This window comes from Camelus ferus, chromosome 27, assembly GCF_009834535.1.
Source record: "Camelus ferus isolate YT-003-E chromosome 27, BCGSAC_Cfer_1.0, whole genome shotgun sequence".
NCBI classification, from domain to species: domain Eukaryota; kingdom Metazoa; phylum Chordata; class Mammalia; order Artiodactyla; family Camelidae; genus Camelus; species Camelus ferus.
The window spans coordinates 5,101,174-5,120,886 of NC_045722.1; the positions used below are offsets into that span (position 1 = coordinate 5,101,174).

The following is a 19,713-nucleotide window of genomic DNA, read 5'->3' on the forward strand; positions in this document are numbered from 1 at the left end:
TAGGTGCACCCAGGCAGGATGCCCTATCTTAGGTTCAGTGCCTTCAGCCAGCAACTGTAGCCAGTTAATACTACATAACTGTTCTGTTTTCATGGTGTTTATTTTTCACCCATTTGCACCTACTGCAACTGCTTTTCCGTTTACAGTAGTGATAGAAAAAGTTTTGTGGAAAGAGAAAATAATAAACTCCACATTCCTTGAGTAGAGATCAAAGCAGAGCCAGAGCTGTGAGCTTTCCCAGCAGCCCCCATGAAGAACCTTGAGAGAACAAGATAGATACACCCAGGAGGCCAGGTCCTGAGCTGATCGATTACATCAGTTGGATAAAGATGAAAACCCACAGAATGCCCGAACCCAACTGAGGGACACTGTACAAAATGCCTGGACAGGGCTCCTCAAAACTGTCAAGGTCTTCAAAACAAGACAATTTTGAGAAACCGTCAAAGCCAAGAAAAGCCTTAGAGAGGACATGACAGCTAAGTGTAATGCAGTGTCCTGGATAGGCTCCTGGAACAGAAAAAAGATATTAGGTGAAAAATAAGGAGATCTGAATAAATAAGTATGGATTTCATTTAATAACTGTATCACTATTGGTTGTGACAAATGTGCCCTACTCACATGAGACGTGAATAATGGGGACACTGGGTGTGGGATGTGTGGGAACACTGTAGTATCATCCCAGTTTTTCTGTAAATCTCAAACCATTCTAAAATAAAAGTTACATTAAAAAATAACTAGAACTGAAACTTAGTTAAAACTATAAAGCTTGTAGAAGAAAACACGAGAGAAAATCCTTATGACATTGAATTTGCCAATGATTTCTTGGTTATGACACCAAAAGCACAGGCAACAAAAGAAAAAAATAGACAAATTAGGCTTCATCAAAATTAAAAACATTTGTGAATCATCAAAGGACACTATCAAGAGAATGAACAGACAACCCACAGAATGGAAGAAAATATTTTCAAATCAAATATCTGACAAAGGACTAATATACAGAATATAAAAAAAGAGCTACAACTCAACAACAAAAAATGACCCAATTAAAAATGGGCCAAGGACTGAATAGACATTTCTCCAAAGAAGATATGCCAATGGCAAAAAACATCTTGAAAAGATGCCCAGCATCACTAATCATGAGGGAGATGCAAATCAAAACCACCATAAGATACCACTTCACACCCTTAGGATGGCTATGATTTAAAAACAACAACAACAACAACGAGAAAATAAATGTTGGTGAGGATGTAGAGAAATGGAAACCCAATGCATTGCTGGTAGGAATATAAAGTGGTGTAGCCACTATGGAAAACAGCATGGTAGTTCCTCAGAAAATTAAACATAAAATTACCATGTGATCCGGCAATTCCACTTCTGGGTATATACCCAAAAGAATTCAGAGCAGGAACTTGGACAGATATTCATAGCAGCATTATTCACAACAGCCAAAAGATGAAAATAATTCAGGTGTCCACAGAGAGATGACGTACAGCATTACTCAGCCTTAAAAAAGGAAGACAGTTCTGAGACATCCTACAATGTGGGTGAACCTTGAGGACATTTTTCTACATAAGCCAGTCACAAAAAGACAAATACTGTATGATTACATGAGGTCATTTGTGATGCTGTGATTTATAATGAGAAATGTGTATTTGGTTTTCTTTCAGTTCCCAGCAGAGAGCTCCTAAAACCCTTGGCATTTCCTAAAGGAGGAGGATGATAAAAAGTGTCTTTTGTTATTCATAACAAGCTTCTTTTCAGCCACACCTGAGTTCAAGTTAAGGTGGTAACTTTTGTGAAGCTCCAAAGGATGGGGGCTGTTGCCAGGGAAACCAAGGTGGGACCAGTCACCCCCATCCCGCCCCCTTCTGAGAGGGGAGAGGGGCTGGAGGTTGAGTCAGTCGATGATTTAATCAATCATGCCTATGTAATGAAGACGTCATAAAAATCTTAAAATTACCATCCTGGTTTGGAAAGCATCTGGGCTGCTGAAAATATGGAGGTGCTGGGAGGGTGGCACACCTGGAGAGGGCATGGAAGCTCCATCCCCTCACCCCCCATACCTTGCCCTATGTATCTCTTCCATCTGGCTTTTCCTGAGTTATATCCTCTTACAATAAACTGACAATCTAATAAGTAAGCTGTATTCCTGAGTTCTGTGAGTAGCTCTAGCAAATTAGTCAGGAGGGGGTCATCGGAACCCCTAATTTATAGCCAGTCCATCCAAAAGCATGGGTAACAACCTAGACTTTGATTGGCATCTGAAGTTGGGGAGGGGAGATGTAGTCTGTGGGGCTGAGCCCTTCACCTGTGGGATCTGACATTATCTCCAGGTAGATAGTGTCAGAGCTGAACCGAATTGTAAACAATCAGCTTTGTTTCAGAATTGCTTGATGTGACAACCTCCACACACATGTGATGACCAGAAAAGTGTCAGAAATGAAGTATTTCCTTGTGAAGTGTCATAGTAGAGAAGGAAAACAGGAGAGTTTATCTTTACGCACCTAGAGTAGTCATATTTATGGGGACAGAAAGTAGAAGGGTGGTTTCCAGGGGCTGAGAGGAGGGGAAGTGGGGAGTTATTGTTTAATGGGCACAGAGTTTCAGCTGGGGACAGTGAAAACGTTCTGGAGATGGAGGATGGAGATCGTTACACAACAATGTGAATGTCCTTAATGCCACTGAACTGTACACTTAAATGGTTAAAATGGTAAATTTTATGTTAAGTATATTTTACCTCAATAATAAAAGAACTGGAAACTATAATTTTAAAATAATATAATAAAATAAATAATAAAATAATAATAAACTAAACTAAAATAATAATAAATTAAAAATAAAATAAAAATTAAAAAATAATACAATAAAAACAATAAAAGAACTGGAAAAAATAATAAAAAATAATCAGTGTTAACTTGAAGGCCCTTTTTGGTTCGATTTATGCTTATTCATTTTCCTGTTTTCATGAAAATGGCCTGGTTAGTCTGTCAGGAAGTTCTTTGGAGACATCGTAACATGAAAAGCTTATAACTATCTCCAGCGGCATGTGTCCCTCATTTCGAGCAGCTGTTACTAGGTGTTTGTTGATGGGAAATATGTTATCCTATGTTGACTGAAATAAAAACACACAACGAGAGAGCTGTGAGTTTGCTTTATTTGGGAACTTACTTAGAACTATAGCCCAGGAGACAGCCTGTCAGATACCTCCAAGGAACTGTTCTGAAGTAGTGGGGGAGGTTAGTATAAATGTGATTTTGGAGAAGGGGGACATGCAATCAAGCACACATCTCGGTAGAAGGTTACTGCTATTCACAGAAACAAATATCTTGGTTAATAATTTTAGTGCTTTTCCAAGTATGAGAAGAAATTAGGTTCATAATATTTTCTCCTGAAAAAAAATCTGTCTGAAGGCCTGTTCTGCCAGTTTTCCCAGAGCAGAGTCCTCATTCCTCACTGCCACCCTGAACTCATTTTAAGGTATGTTGAAGCTCAGTGACTGCAGTGGCTAATGACTCAATCCTTATAGGGCTGGGTGGCAAGTGACATTCTTTAGTGGACACCCACCTTCTAGGACTTCAGTGCCTTTTTTTTTTTTTTTTTTTTGGCTGGGGTCAGGGTCGAGGAAGGTAGTTAGGCTTATTTATTTTTTGATAGAGGTACTGGGGATTGAACCCAGGACCTTATGCATGCTAGGCATGCCCTCTACCACTGAGCATAACTCCCCTCCTTCAGTGCCTTTATTCTGTAATTTCACTGGTATAGAATATCTTCGATTCGCTTTTAAGGCAAAGGCATCAAGGCAATTTGTCTCTCCTTCTCTCTCAGATCTGATTATGTGACTCTACAAGATTAACATCCTAATTCCTTGGGCAGTTTCCTGTTAAACTAAACTTAGGTTGAAAGAAAAGAAAGATGATGCAAAGAAAATGACTAAGAAAAGAATAATCGTGAGAGCTAGCCAAAAGCAAAGTGAGGGGTTTCAGTCCACGTAAGACTGTCCTCATTTCTGACCGTACTTGCAAAAGCAGGGGTTCCTCAAGCCACCCCAGGTTTGACGATTCACTAGAACGACTCCGAGAACTCACTGAAAGTTGTCATTGTCAGTGATGGGAAAGGGAAAGGATACAGATTAAAGTCACCTGAGGAAGAAGCCCAGAGTGAAGTTTCCATTATGTTCTCGGGGTCAGGACAGCGTTCCTCTGCCAGCCTCGATGTATGACAGTACACATGGAATATTGCCACCCAGAGAAGATCACGGGGCCAGAGTTTCATCACAGAGAAATGGCTAACTGTCTACCTGGGGGCAGTTTTCAGCCCCTCAGGAAGCCCAGCTGCTGCCCCAAAGTTCCCACTATCCATCTCATTGTGGGTGTGGCTCAGAGTCCCCACCTTAAATCACATTACTGCTAATCTGACTGCTCCAAGGACCCCTGGCAAACAAAGACACTCCCATCAGGCGTGACAGTCCGAGGGTTTGGGGTTACCTCCTAGAGGTGAGGGCAATGACCTCTGGGGGCAAGGTTAAATTCCTAACTACACAATAATACAAGTGGGAAGCCCCTAAGGCAAATAGTGTGATAATGGTTCAGAATGAGCAGACCTGGGAAAATACAGCCTGAGGGCTGGCTGGATTGGTGAGCCCAGAGATGAACCCAGAGATGATTCACTTGTAAGCAGCCAGTTTACTGCAGTCTCTGTCCTCTCAGGATAGACACCCTGCCTTCTCTGGACTCATTCTCCAGCGCTTTGGGAGCATAATACCTAGCATCAGGAGCTAGGCGAGGCAAATAGGGGACCTAGGGGGCAAAATTAAAGGAAGTGCTCAATCTCAGGGTCTGACAAGTGCCTGCTGGTCACAATAAAAGGGGCTGAACTTGAAGCAGTTATTAAGGACTTAGGGTATGCAAGGCCTCATCCTAGGGGCCACGGTGGGGACATAGCTAGGTTCCCATTGTGCATGAGCCACCCTCTTGGATAGTCATACTCAACACAGGCACCTTGAGAGTAATATTAAAATGACATGCAAGTTAATTGCTGCTGCTGGAGGATGAAGCAATTGCATTCTGGCCAAGTTGCCACAGTTAGCCCAGCGAAGGCATCCCAGACCAGCCGACAGCCAGCCAGTGTATCTCCAGACTGAAGAAAGAGCCCAGTCAAGGTCAGCAGAGTCATTAGTCCAACACACATTTGATCACAAAATCTTAGTGAGCCCAGCAAAGACCTAAAGTGCTCAGCTGACTTGCAAATTCATGAGCTAAATAAATGCTTATTGTTTTAGCTCTGAGTTTGGGGTTGGGTTTGTTATACACCATTATTGAGGCAATAGATAAGTGGTACAGAAATTGCCAAAACCAGGTGCATGTGACTGAGCAGGCATGGAGCTGGGCATTGCCAGAAGCTCTGACCTAATTCCTATAAGCTGAGGCCTGAGTCCTCCTCCTCCCTCCTGTTGGCTATTTCTCTGGCTAGCTCAGCCCCAAACCCTCAGCTGCTGGTGACTACTGTGGTCAGAAATGTTTTTACCTTGACATAGTTCACCTGCAGAATCCCGTGGAGGTCAGGGAGGGAGCCGGTGGGCCTTAGATGGGATGGCAGCCTGGTACCTGCATTCATCCACAATGCTCCTATCATTTTGGTCCTATAATTTTTTAAAAGTTATTTATTTTTAATGTTTTGTTGAGGGGAGTGGTAATTAGGTTTATGTGTTTATTTTTAGAGGAGGTACTGGGGATTGAACCTAGGACCTCGTGCATGCTAAGCATGTGCTCTATCACTTAAGCTATACCCTCCCCGTTGGTCATATAATTTTGATTCTCCAGAGTCACCTGGCTCACACTTGACAATGAAGCCTGCCCAAGAGTCCATCTGGGCATACAAGCTCATTAGAGGGCTTTGTGGGCATCTTCACTTTCATTGAACAGATGCTGTGTGTCTTGACCACCGGATAGAGGTGGGGAGACATGCCTCAGTCTTCACATCCTCCTCTGCATTAGTGAGGTTCCCTAGAAACAGAGCCTGAGGCCAGGACTGGAGTGAATGTGATTTATCAAGGAGGTACCCTTCAGGAAAAACCTTCCAAGGACTGAGGGAAGCAGGATAGGGAAGAAAAAAGAACAGAGCTAAGATGCGGTCTCAGGTAAGTCTAGGCTCTGCTTGACCCACAGGGGTTCTGTGCCAAGGGATGCCCTGGTTAAGGCCAGGGGCTTGACCTTTTGTTCCTCCAATGAGTCATTCATTGGCTGCTAGTGAGTGGATGGTAGTGATGAGTGTGACCTCTAGGATGAGATGGGTCAAGTCAGCAGAGGTAACTTCTCAGAGAAGGGAGGCAGCCAACACTCAGTAGCCCCTGGGGCATGGGTACCCTGACCAGCTGAAGGGCATCTGCGTTGGGTACCAAGAGTATCCGTTATCATCTCCAAAACAGTCAGCAGACACAATCACCTCTCTCCAGCCCCACTGCCACCACTCTGATACATGCCACTTCTCACCCAGAAGACTCAGAAGCCTTCTCACTGCCCCCCACATAGCCATGCAGGCAGGTCCACATCTAACTGTCTTTACACAATGCCAAAGTGACCCTCAAAATGTATGTCTATTGAGTCACTCCCACTCCTGAAACCCGTGACTGTACCCTGAAATGAGAATAAAATTCAAAGTCCTTGCCAGGTGGACAGGATTTGCCTGTCACTTACCTTGGGCCGTCTGTCTGTCCCCTTGCTTACCGCGCTCTAGCCAAGTTGGTTTTTGCAGTTTCTAGATGTCTTACCTCAGGGCTCTTCCCCATTCTGTTTTTTTCCTGCCTGGTGTGTTCTTCCCCCTGCTTTCTGCCTGATTCATGTTTATCCTCAGGTCTCAAATTTCACTTTCTCCAGGAGGTTTGCCTGGACCATTTCTGAATCTGTCTGCCTAGTGAATCTGTCAGATATCATTTCAAATGTCACTTTCTCAGCCACAGCAGATCCCTCTGTGCTCACAGCACTCTGCATTTCACTGCCACGACATTTGTCATAATTTATATTTCTACTTATGTGACTCTTTCTGAAAGTCTCTCACTTTCTTGACTGTAAATTACAAGAGGTCTGGGACCATGTCTGTTTTGTTCACTCCTATGTGTCAAGCACCAGTCATATAGTAAGTACTCAATAAACACTTGGTGAATGAATGAATGAATGAATAAGTGAACCAGGCACACTGCAAGTCACAAGGTGAGTCAGCTTTGATCTCTAGGCTCCTGGTCCTGGGGGAGCTTGTAGCCTTGGGAACGAGACAAATAGTCACAAACGCACAAGGCCTGTTTTATAAAGGCAGTGTTTTATATAAAGGTAGCACGTTTAGAATGCCATATTGAAGAGAGCAAGAAAGATTTCACAAAAGAGGAGGCAATGCCAGGGCTGAAGTTTGCCAGATGACAAAGCACAGGCAGATGGTCCAGGCTGGGAGATGCAGGGATGCAACGATGAGGAGTGAAGGCAGCTGGACATGAGATATAGAGTAAGGCAGGATCCAGGAGGCCCTAGAATGCTACACTGAGGAGTCAGGGCTCCATCGTCTGACCTCTGTTTCCCAAAGTGTGCTCACAGAGCAGCACTGGTTTGATTTGGTTTTGCCTTTGATAAACACCAAGTGTGTGTGAGTATGTGTGTGTAGGTCTCATTTAATTTTCACTTTCTCTCTGTTCAGAAACAAGCAAGCAAAGAGGATCTGAGGTAGGCAGGGAGCTTATTTGAAATCAATTAGTAAATAAAAGATGGAGCCCATGTTCTGACTCAACAGCTGGAACAGCAATTTCTTAAATATTGCAAGTTAAAAATGCCAATTTGGGAAAGGCTGAAGTGTTATCAAGGGCACTTTCTCAAACTTCAACAAAAGGATTTGACCCTTTAGTGGAGGGTGAAATTCATTTAGTGGGTTGGAACCAACACTAAAAAATTTATAATAATAATAAAAGGAATAGGGAATACCAGAGGGCATCCCATAATTTCATACAACCTTTGCTTCAGTTATTTATATACTTAACCCCTCTAGGAAGCTGGCCTAAATTGTGATGGCACACCAGGCTTCCAGAGGCTGAGTTGGAAAGCTGACCTTTCTTTAACTCACCGAGTTTGGGGAGGAAATGATTCTCAGCTCACTGGGCTCTTTGTCCAAGCCTCTTCCTGAGGGCAGCCAGGTTAGTGTCACTTCTTTTCTCTTTTAATGAGACCATCTCAATTGCTCTTTGATTAAGACACCAACTGCTTTTTAAAGCTAAGTGTTTCTTTTCCCAAAACTTGAGACAGTTATAAGCTTCAGACTGAGATCACACAAAATCATACTTATCTTAATGTAATGCATGGTCTTCATAGAGAAGTTAAAAATACTGAAAAGCACAAAGAAAAAGGTTAAAATCACCAATACTACTACTAACCAGAGAGGCAATATTATATCCAGAGAGACAGTAATATACAAAATACTATTTTGTCTATGCCTAGATTTGTCTTCAGAAAAATGGGATACTATTGGTACTGTTTTATGCTTTATTTAACTGTTAACTTTTTTGAGTCCTTAAGTATCTTGTTATAATAATTTTTAATGGTTGCTTCATCATAAAGATATCCAGCAATTTCACCAGTCCCCTCGGGACACATTTTCAACTTTCCCCTATTGTACTCTATTAGACACTATGACGAAGATTCCTGTAGTTAACATTTTGCAAATTTACTTATGTTGAATTCTTGGAAGCGGCAGTTCTAGGTCAGAGGGTATACAATGCATGTTTCTAAGGCCCTTGATACATATTATAAAGTTGCTCTCCTGAGAGGTTGTACCAATTTGCCCTCCTACCCACTGTATTCACATTTTTAATCCATGAGGCTTCTTTGTTGTAACATGTTTAGCTCCCTGTACTTCTTCTGTGGCCTGGGGAGAGAGAGGAGGGGGCAGCTAAACTTTGGGGTTTTACCACATACCAGGAGCTTCTCTAAGCACTTCATAGGAATTAAGCCATTTAATTCTCTCTGTAATTTTTAATGTCAGTACTGTTATTACCCATCCCCCTTTTTCCACTTTATAAAACTGTGGTAAATTTATATATATATATAAATATATATAATATATATATACACACACACATATATATTATATATATACACACACACATAAAACTTGCCATTTTAGCCATTTTTAGGTGTACAACATGGTGGCTTTAATTATATTTACAATGCTGTGCAACCATCACCACTACCTATTTCTAAATTTTTTTCATTGCCCCCAACAGAAACTCTGCACTCATTAAGCAGTAATCCTCCATTCTTCCCCCAAACCTGTATCACCATATGTTTGTAATGAGGAAGATGCAGGTACAGAGAGGCTAAGTGAAATAATCAACATTACGCAGCTAGTTAGGCACAGAAGCCCCAGTTCAGACCTGGCAGTCTGCCTCAAGCCGCCTCCTGAATCTCTTGTCTTGCGTAGTATTTTTTTGTTTTAAGCTCAAAGTTTCTGATTAGAGGTTCTGGTAAGTCATTTCTTTCCCAACTAACCCCAAAAGAGAGAGAATAGCTTATTCCTAAATTCCTAAACCCAGTTTCCTTCAAGAGAACTTTGAAGTTGCATCTGCTTAGGCGTTAAGTGCAGGATCCAACTACTCCAAAGGGAACAGGCTACCAGCCTTGCCTTGTGGGCTCTGTTGACAGCCAGAGGGCCACAGGAGATTCCTGCTTTATAGAACCACCAAACTCTCTCTCCATGAGATCCGCAATCCTGGGAGCCCTGAGGACACTCCTCAAATGGGCAGAGATTATGCCCAGTCACCAGAACTGAGGAGTGGGGTTCTCTCTCCTTCCATTTCTAAAGAGATGGCACTGAAAAGAACATGGCCTTTGGAGTTGCATGAGCCTGGACTTGAACCCCAGCCCAGGACAAGTTCTCGTCCCAAATCTGTTAGCCAAACTGAAAAGATGTGGGTAACACCACCTACCTGTCAGGGTTGCTGGGAAAAGCAAACGGCAGCCTACCATAGGCAGGGCCTCAATGAGTGTTAGTCAATCCTTGGCAGCTCAACGCCTGCTCCTTGTTCAAACCTTTACACAGCACCCTGTTGGGGACCAAGCACACTGCCTAGTGGCTTCTACTTCTCTGCTGGCTTGGAAACTCAGATTCAGGCGCTCTCTCTAAACCCTTAAGTATCTGAAGGGCTGTCTGTGCTGGTGTTTACACATCTTTTAGAGGAGCATTCCAGCTCCACCACTTACTGGCTACGCAATCTGGGGTAGCTTGACCTATGTCTGCCTCAGTTCCCTCATCTGAAAAGTAGAGAACTGGATTCCCCAAGTCACTGGATTGTTGAATTGGATTAAGATAACAGTGCACGTAGTGCCTGACATACCGTAGAAGCATTTGCTATTATTGTCATCCCCAGTGTCACCTTCCCTTCATATTTTAATATTTTATCCAACTATTATTTTAAATTATTTTTGATTTTTAATTTTTGTGGGGGAAGTAATTAGGTTTACGTATTTATTTCCTAATGGAGGTACTGAAGATTGAACCCAGGACCTTGTGTGTGCTAAGCACGTGCTCTACCACTGAGCTCTACCCTCCCCACTCTTCACTGTTTCTTCACCAAGTGCTGCCTTATGCCCAGGAAAATGGAGAAGGCACATGTAAAAATAATCTGCTGGTCTCGGCATTCTATTTATTCTCCTTGTACTAGTCTTGGGTTAATGAGGTCATCTCCCTACTCTCCCTTCCAGTGAGGGGGTTGGATTCGATGAGATCCTCTCACTTTATATTCCTCCACAGTGATTAGAGTAGGCTCCCTGACTTCCAATGCATCCACTGCTTCTTTCAATAAAACACTCTGTCTAGACGAAAGCATGGGCAGGACTGAAGGTGAGTCGTGATGGGCAAAAGCTGTGCAGATGCAGCTCTGGGCAGGTAGGCCCAGGCCCTCCTGAGGGCCCCATTCCTAAGAATATCTAAGGTTCCAGGAATCTCCTGGGCCACTTCTAACCACTAGATGGCCAAGCTACAGGGTGATTATTTCCTTATGCAAGCAAACAGTTCAGCCCTCTAATGTGGTATTTCCTGGGGCTGGGATATCAACAGGAAGTCTTGTGGGGAAGAGCTCTGCCAAAACACTCATTCCGAGGAAGGGTTTGGTAAACTGACAAATCTGCCCAGCCCAGTACAACATCCTGCAACTTCCAGATACAAGCCCTGCAGCAGGCCTTACCCACAGGTAGATCGCTGATGTCACTATTTCTTTTCTCTGGGCTCCTGAGCCTAGGAGACCTATAGGTGTGACCCTATGTGAGAAAATCAGACAAAAATTTGCACTTAAAAAGCAGTTAGGCCATTTATTGGCATTAGGAGAGCATTCCTTTCAACAAGGGTACTCTGAACACTAAAATCTCACCCATTTTATGAAAACTTGAGACTAAACCCTCCACCATTTGGAGACAGCTTAATCACGAACAGGAGCAAGAATTCGAGTTAAATAAATTGAACCAAACTGTCCAGGTACAAGATAATGAAAGCAAAGCTGGGCGCGCGGGTAGGGGAACCCCATAAAGTTTTTGCTTTTACATTACAATGTTTCAGGTACAAGAATCTAACAATTCCCCAGTGCAGTACAAAACCGCTTCCCATTGTCTCCTAAGGCAGTCATTCAATCATCAATTGTCCAAAGGCTAAGAAAATTTCGTGGAAAACGGGCGTACCCTTTGGTTCTGTGTGGCTTGTAGCTGAGAAGCCAAGTTCTTAAGAACAGCCGGTTGGCTGACACACTCTTGGGGAAAGCGCCTTCATAGATTCTCGTGCATCAAGTCTCAGCTTCCTCATCTATAAAATGCAGTCCTGGGAGGGAAGACCCGCTAGGCTTCCAGATCGAAGTCATCACGCTCTTCATTGTACTCCAGTACGTGCCGCTTTATCTTGGACGAGTCAACCCAGGTGACGAAGTCCTCCATGCTGCGCGTGACAAGGAAGGCAGGGTCGGTGACCACGTCGGGGCCCACGCGCACGTGGCCCTGCTCCACGAATGTCACGGCGGCCTGGAGGTGCTGCGCCATACGTAGCTTAAGAAGCACGGTGGGCAGGCGGCGGCGGCAGAAGGACGAGGCCGTGACGAAGTCGCATAGCTCGAGCGACCCGCGCGTAGGCACTAAGCCGATAGCATACAGCTTGTCCAGCAGCGCGGCCGAGGCGCGCACTCGAAACGGGTCGCGCTCTGGCAGGTCGCGCAGGCGGCGCGCCAGCTCGCGCACAGCACGGCTCAGCTGGTTGTAGCGCGTATAGTCCTCGCGCCGCTGCAGCCGATAACGCCTCAACACGCGCAGCTCGTGCAAATTGTGGTCGGTGACCTCCCAGTTCAGGAAGTCCACCTGCTTCAGCAGCTTCTGCTCGTGGAACTTAAGCTTCCGCACCATGATGGCGGCTGCGGTGCCTCAGGACCCGAGGCTGAAGGCGCGTTACGGAACCCGCACGACTTCCGCCTCGGCAGGCACTCGAAGACCGGACCGCCCTCGGGACCCTGGGCCAATGAAAGAGAGGATAAGCGCCACGCCCTCGATTTCCATTGGTCAAGTTGGCCATGCCCCGCGTCCGTGTCTCGTGTTTCTTCTTTTCTTCCGGTTCTCTGAGGGAGGCGGGGAAAAAGCGCTCACAGAGGTGGAGGGAGGGCGGAGTGCGAGGAGGGGTCCCCGAACCCCGTCGGCTCCGTTTTAAGTTGCCAAGCATTATGTCACCTAGTGCTATAGTCATTTCTTCTCATTAAGACCTCTGCCATTGGAGAACTCTCAGGAGAGTCTCTCCCTCTAGAGCTGAAGGGCCAGTTCCGGGGAGAGGGATGAGCGCCGCGCTAGTTTGCTTGGGTTTACTATGCTGACCGTTAGGTTCCTCCTACCTTGTAGGGGGCTTCCCGGAGACGGCCGGGGCTGACCCGGTATTCCCGCCGCCCACTAGCGCCAAGTCCATCACCAGGCGGGCGGAGTGGTTTCTTCCTGCCAAGTGTGGCTGGGCGTCACCTAATCTATGAAAAAATGATTCCCGGGCTGCTTCCTACAACCCGCAGAATCGGGATCTACACAGGAGTCACCTGGTTTGTTAACAAGAATGCCAGGTGATTCATAAAACCCAGTACATTTGAAAAGCTTGGGTAGTAAGTACAAATCCTGACCCTTTAATCTGGGCTTAAACGAATTAGCTTGACAGGGTGGATTTCTGGTCACGAGTATTTAGTTAACAAATTTAACATTTTTTTCGGCTAGTTATATCTGTTTTATTTTAGTGTAGCGCTACGGGACTAATCTCTTTATTTGCCCAAGACTTTGACGCCACCTAGCTTCTTCGTCTATCATTTTATTTTTGTACACTTTTCACTGTTTTTAAAAAATATAATATTTGATATATGGAAAATACCATATGTAATACATAAGTAAAATACAAACTATAATGAATACTTATGGACCCAACCTAAGGTTAAGACAAGGTCACCAGGACCAATGCATCTACCTATTCCAGCGACTATCCCAAAGGAAAGGAAGGTATCTACTTTCCTGAATTTAGTGTTTATTTTTACATTTTGTTTAAAAGGATAAAATAGTTATAAAAAATAAAATAAAGAAAAAGTTTTATCATTATAAATGCATCCCGAAATATACTGAGAACCTTCTTACTCAAAGTGTAGCCTATGGATCAGCAGAGAGCTGTTGGAAATGCGGAATCTCAGGCCCCATTCCTGACCTACAGGATCAGAATCTGCATTTAATCAGGTCCCCAGCTAGTTTGTATGCACAGCGACATTTGGGAAGTGTTGCAGAGAAGATAATCACATCATATGGAGTTTATTATATGTAGTTGCAGTTGCTTTTAAACAGCTGCATAACATTCCATTGCTTGGTTCTATCCAATTTATTAATCCATTTCCTGTTGGATTTTTTTGGAGGGACTATTTTTTAGCAGTGTTGCTATTAACATTCTTATAGGTTTCCTGTTGTACATATGCTGTAGCTTCTAGTATACATCTTGGAGTGGAACTGCTGACTTGTAAAAAGTATGCATGAACATGTAAAGTGCATGTTCAGCTTTACTAGATATTGCCAAATTGTTTTCCAAAGGGGCTGTACCAATTTATATTCTCTGACAGTGCATGAAAGTTCCCTTTGCCCCTCATCTGGCCAATGCTTGGTTGTTAGATTTTTTAAATGTTGCCAATCTGGTGAGTGTGTGATGGTATTTGACTGTGATTTTAATTTGTATTTCCTGATGAATAAAGTTTTCATGTGTTTCCTCCTCAATGGAATGCCTCTTTGTGTCTTTGGTCTATTTTTCTATTGGATTGTGGGGTAAGTAGAATAATGGCCCTCTGAAGATGTCCACCCAGAACCTGTGAATGTTACCTTACATGACAAGGGATTTTGTAGATGTGATTAAATTAAGGATCTTGAGATGGTGACATTGTCCTGGGTGAGTCATGTGTAATCACAAGTGAAAGAGGGAGGCAGAAGAGTCAGGAGATGTGGTGATGGATGCAGATGTCCAGTGGTGTGATTGCTGGCTTTGAGGATGAAAGGGGGTCATGAGCAGAGGAGTGTGGGCAGCCTCTAGAAGCTGGAAAAAGCAAGGAAATGAATTTTTACCTAGAGCCTCCTAAAGGAACAGAGCCTTGCTGACAACTTGATTTGAGCCCAGTGAGATCCAGTTTGGATTTCTAGTCTCCAGTACTGTAAAGTAATAAATATGTGTTGTTTTAAGCCACTCAGTTTGTGGTAATTTCTTATAGCCGCAGTAGGAAAGTAATACCGATTATTTGTTTTTTTCCTAATTGATTTGAAGGTGTTCTTTGTACATGCTGGGTATTAATCCTTAACCAGTTATCTATGGTGCAAATATCTTCTCCCAGTTTGCACTTCATCCCCACCCTTCCTATTTCCTCAGCCTCACTCCTTTCCATCTTCAGCCCTTGTGTGTGCCTGCAGCAGGACTCTTGGTTAACTCCCTTCTCCCCAGACAATAAACATAATAAACAGGTAAATTATATATGTTAGCAGGTGAAAAGAGTCATGAAACAAAACTGAGCAGGATATAGGAGAGCTTGGGGTGAGGAAGGGCTGTAATTTTAAACAGAGTATGTCAGGATAGGTCTGGGAAGCTGGTATTTCATAGGGGCCATGTGGGTATCTAGGGGAAGAGAATTTGAGGAAGGAGAAACAGTGCAAGTGCCATAAGACAGGAATGTGCCTGGCATGTCAGAACAGGAATAACAAAGCCATCTTGGCTGGAGCAGGATGGGCTAGGAGAGGAGGAACGAGGGCTCAGATAACGGAGGCTCATAGGCTCTTGTAAGGGCTTTGGTTTTTATGTTGAGTGAGATGAGGACACTGAAGGGTTTTGAGCAGAGGACTGACATCTAACTTATCTTTTAAAGGGATCACTCTGACTGCTATGTTGAGAATAGACTGTCAGGAGGCAGGGGTAGAAACAAAGAGGCCACCAGGAAGCTGTTGTGGTGATGCAGGCAAGAACAGTGATAGCTGGGACCAGGAGAGCAGTAGTGAGATGCTAATGAGAGAGGAGTCCCAGGATAAGGAGAAGAGTCAAAGGATGGCTCCAGTTTTAGACCTGAGCAAGTGGAAGAACGTACTCATCACCCGACATGGGGAAGGCTGCCGAGTAGAACAGATATGGGGGACAAGATTAGGAATTCAATTTTGGACATGTTGGGTTGGAGATGTCTAGTAGACATCCAAAGGGAGATGTCAAGGAGAGAGATATTTGAGTCTGGTATTTTATTTATTTTCAAGAAAGTAAAGTGAGGATTTATGAAGTGATAGGATGCTCTCAAAGGGAGAGTGGGCAGACTCAGATGAGTGCTGCCAAGTCTGGTATTTTAGAGAAGGGCCTGGGCTGGAGATTTAAAATTTGGGGTATTAGTGACAGAAAGATGGTGTTTGAAGCCATGAGCTTGGATGAGATCATCAAAGGAGAGAATATGGATAGAAAAAGACAAGAGGACCATTCTACTAGTAGTCACTCTTGTGTTAAGAATTATTGGAGAGAAGAGGATGAACCAGGGTAGTAAAAGGGAAACCAGGAGAGTATGGTCTCCCCACTGTAAGTGAAGAAAGTGTATCCAGGGGAAAGAGTGATCAACCTGGTCAGATGCTACTGAAAGGCTGAGTAGGAGGAGAACTGAGAATAACCACTGGGTCATTGATGACCTTGATAAGAATAGTTTCAGTGGAGTATGAGGGTAAAAGAATGCCTAAAGGGGTTTAAGAAGAGAAAGGGAGGAAAGATATTGCAGGCAGCTAGTGTATATGGCTATTTTGAGGATTTTGCCGCAAGGTGAGCAGAGAAATCAGGCAGAAGCTGGTGGGGGAAAGTGAAGTCAAGAATGTATTTTTTAGGGGAGAGGGTATAGCTCAGTGGTAGAGTGCATGCTTAGCATGCACGTGGTCATGGCTTTGATCCCTAGTACCTCTGTTAGATAAAAAAATAATAATGATAATAAATAAATTAAGTAAATATTAAAAAGAATATTTTTAAAAGATGTGAGTTGACTCTCCCCCCAATACCCACATCTTGTCAGTTGCCATTCCAGTCTGTTCTACCCCCATAAAATCCCAGATTTACCTTGCCCCAGCCCATTACCCCTGCCCGACCTCATCATCTCTTGTCTGCATTACTATTGTAACAGTCCAGTGTGTTCAACATGCTGCCACCAGCAGGGTCAACCTGGAAAGCACTGGCCATGGTTCTCCCTTGCTGATTCCTTTCCTGAAGGAGAAAAGTTTGATGCCTGTATGGGGAGTGGATGCTATTTCCTGTGCCCAAATCAGAGTCACAGAAGGAAAGAGAGAACACACTCCAATTAGAGTAATGTGAGGAGAATTTAATACAGGGACTTTCCCCAAAGGAATGGGCAGGGTGTAGGCAAACCACAAAGGTTTGTGCAGTGGCCTGAGACTAGTAACTAGGGGTCCCGTTACCCATAGGTTTGAAGAGAGTTGGGAGTGGAAGATATAGGTTCTGGAAATCTCTGTGAAGCTGAAGAGTGAGTTCTCCCCAAGAACCTGGAAATAGGGTGGTCACTGAGAGATACAAACTGACCCCTCTAGAACAGGTATGGGAGTAAATCCAATGTATAAATGTGTGCAAATGTGTGATTGAAGCATTTGGGAGCCAACTAAAGGCCATCAAGGTGATGGCTGGGGGCTCCTCAGGAGGGTGGGGCTTGACTAGGGCCCTAGCTGGGTGAGCAGAAAGCCTATCAATTGGATTGAGTGAGCTAATCAACGTAAAAGGAGCCTAGCACTCAGCAAGCACTGGGAAGAAACTGCTATTGTTACACCAGCTTGGAGAAAGGCTCTGTGAACAGAAGAGAGATCACAGAAAAAAAGAAAGGCGTGTCCCAAAAGCAGCTGAGGGAAGTATATTCAGGCTCTGGTCGTGGAGATCCTAGGCTGAACCAAGTCCTTAGAACTGAGGCTGACCCTATGGTCGGGGAAAGATCTCAAGGTTTCTTGTCTGAGAGGTTTGTCATACTATCCCCTCTTTCCATCTTGGGGCTTCCAGTTTCCCTGGGCTCACCTTCTGGTAACTGGGCTTCCCAAGGAGCAGCCCAAACTGCTTTTGTCTATTGATGCAAAAATTCAAATTTGCCTGACAGTTGAACTTCTCTGTGCAAATTAATACCTGGGCTTCTAGGGTTTGTACATAAGCCTTCCCCCCACCCTCATAAGCCTTGATTCTGGCCATATACCAGCTCCACATAGGGAACTGGATCTACTCACTGCACCAGTGAAACTGGGTTTTGGAGCTAGAGGCCTGCACCCCTCAAGCAGCCGAAGATGCCCATCTTATCCAGCACTACCTTGTCCCAATTAATCTGCAAAAAGTAGGATGAGAATGAAGGGGAAGAAAGTTCTAATTCGAGGGGGCAGGCAAGGCTCCAGGGCATAGCCAGGAAGGGGAGTAGAGGCTGAAGGGTTTGCCTCACCTTAGGCATCTCCTCCTCCAGAAGCCTTCCTTGATCCTTGCTCAACCCAGGATAGGTGCTCACCCATTCACACTTCATGGCCCTGGTCACACTAGGCAGGGAACATCTCCACTTGTCTTGACACATCTGAGCTTCTGGTAGGTAAGGACAATGTCTTATTTGCCTTAGTAGCCCAGGGGGCCTGGTACAGAATACTCAGTTAATGTTTTCTTGAATGCATGACTGAATGAATGAGACAGAGACTGAATGAATGAAGGAAGGACAAGACGGTGGACTATAAACTCTCCAGAGCAGGAACCCGACTGCCTTGTTCTACTGTAATCCCCCAGTGCCGAGAACAGTGCCTGGCAGAATCAGTGACCAGGGTCAAGTCCCCTTTACCTCTTTGCAGAACCCTACTCTGACCACCTTTCTCTCTTCACTGTTGCTGGCAAAGACCGTGCATCGCCGCTGCCGCACAAGGCAGCACAGAATCGGATCGTGCCTGGGCTTGTTCCCTGTCGCAACAGATGTAGGGTCTTGTCTTCCCCTTGAAGGAAGTCGCCCAGGACGGGTACTCCTGGCCCTGTCTGGCTAGGGTACTAGAACCCGCAGTGGCCAGTATCCCAGCCGGCTCAGGCTTCTTCCGCGAGGAAGCCGCAGGCTCTGGGGCCCAATCTCCGCGGGGCGCCAGCGCCGGGTCCCACACGAGCGGGGGTGGCGGCAGGGGAGGGGGAGGGGGCGCCTGAGGCTCTCCACGCACCCCTTCTCAACACCCTACCCCGGGGCCCGGCTCTAGCGCCCTCCTCGCAGCCCCGCACTTTGCAAACTTTTCCGAGTTTTCCTCACTTGCGTCATGGAAAAGGCAGGAGGGTGACGGAGCCCAGGAGGCACGGCGGCGGCTGGAGGGCTCCCCCGCGCGGCGCTTAAGCCCCTCGGGGCGAGAAGTGTCTCCCGGGGAGAGCGGGCGGGCTCGGGGTGCGGCCGCCCCAGGAACTGGTCCTGGAGCCTCGCGGACACCTAGTCCCCAAATCGTCTCCCCTCTCGCTCTCGCTCCCTCTCCGTCTCCCGCGCTGGCATCCCGATCTCCGCGCGAGCGAGGGCGACGGCCCGAAGGGAAAGCGAGGAGTAGGCGGGAGCCCCGGCTCCGGCGCTCCAGGCCCGCGGGAGGGCGGAGCCGGGCGGTCCCCGGCCAGCCAGGACGCACGGAAGTGCAGTGGAGTTTGCCCAATTCCCCAGCCTGCTTTTCCTTCTCCCTCCCTCTCCCCACCCCTCACCTCCCCCCACCACCTCGGCTATTCCCTCCTTCCTCGGACGCCACCTCCCAGAGTTGCCTTTTTGTTGTTGTTGTTTTGGAGCTGGCTTCTCGCTGGCCGCACAGAGGGGCTACGGACGCTGGAGAAGAAGGCGGGCTAGGGGCGCAGCCCGCCGCCCACCGGCGGGACCCCGCGGGGCAGATTGGAGGACAGACGGACCGACGGCCAGACGCGCCATCTGCTCTCCGGAGCTCACTCTCCAAACTCCTGTTGAGTGTGAGCGTGCACGCGAGGGGCGGGGGTCTGCGTCCCGCCCGCCGGGACCGGTTACGGAAGGGGTTACCTTTGGACGGGGGTCCTCGGACTCAGATCAGGGTCAGCTTCAGGCTCAGAAACTGCTGAGGAATTAGGTAAACAAAAGGCCACTCAGTTAGTGGCCAGAAGTCGCCTGAGCGCCTCATCGCGCCCCTCCTTCCCCGAGGTGGGTGCTGGCCA

The 19,713-nt window shown here is 45.8% G+C and overlaps 2 protein-coding genes across 2 annotated transcripts in view; both read right to left on the reverse strand.

Annotated features, from left to right (window-relative positions):
* SNUPN (snurportin 1) overlaps positions 1-19,690 on the reverse strand; it is a 41,774-nt gene extending 22,084 nt beyond the window's left edge. Inside the window, exon 1 of the mRNA XM_032469170.1 lies at positions 19,562-19,690. The gene's annotated coding sequence lies outside the window, so the exon portion shown is untranslated. The remainder of the gene's footprint in view (positions 1-19,561) is intronic.
* Positions 11,313-19,697, reverse strand: IMP3 (IMP U3 small nucleolar ribonucleoprotein 3). The gene is made up of 2 exons (XM_032469172.1): positions 19,562-19,697; positions 11,313-12,514 (listed from the first exon to the last, which is right to left on the reverse strand). Exon 2 carries the CDS (start codon positions 12,408-12,410, stop codon positions 11,856-11,858), a length of 555 nt encoding a protein of 184 aa, XP_032325063.1. The 5' UTR covers positions 12,411-12,514; positions 19,562-19,697; the 3' UTR covers positions 11,313-11,855.
* Between the last annotated feature and the right edge of the window lie 16 nt (positions 19,698-19,713).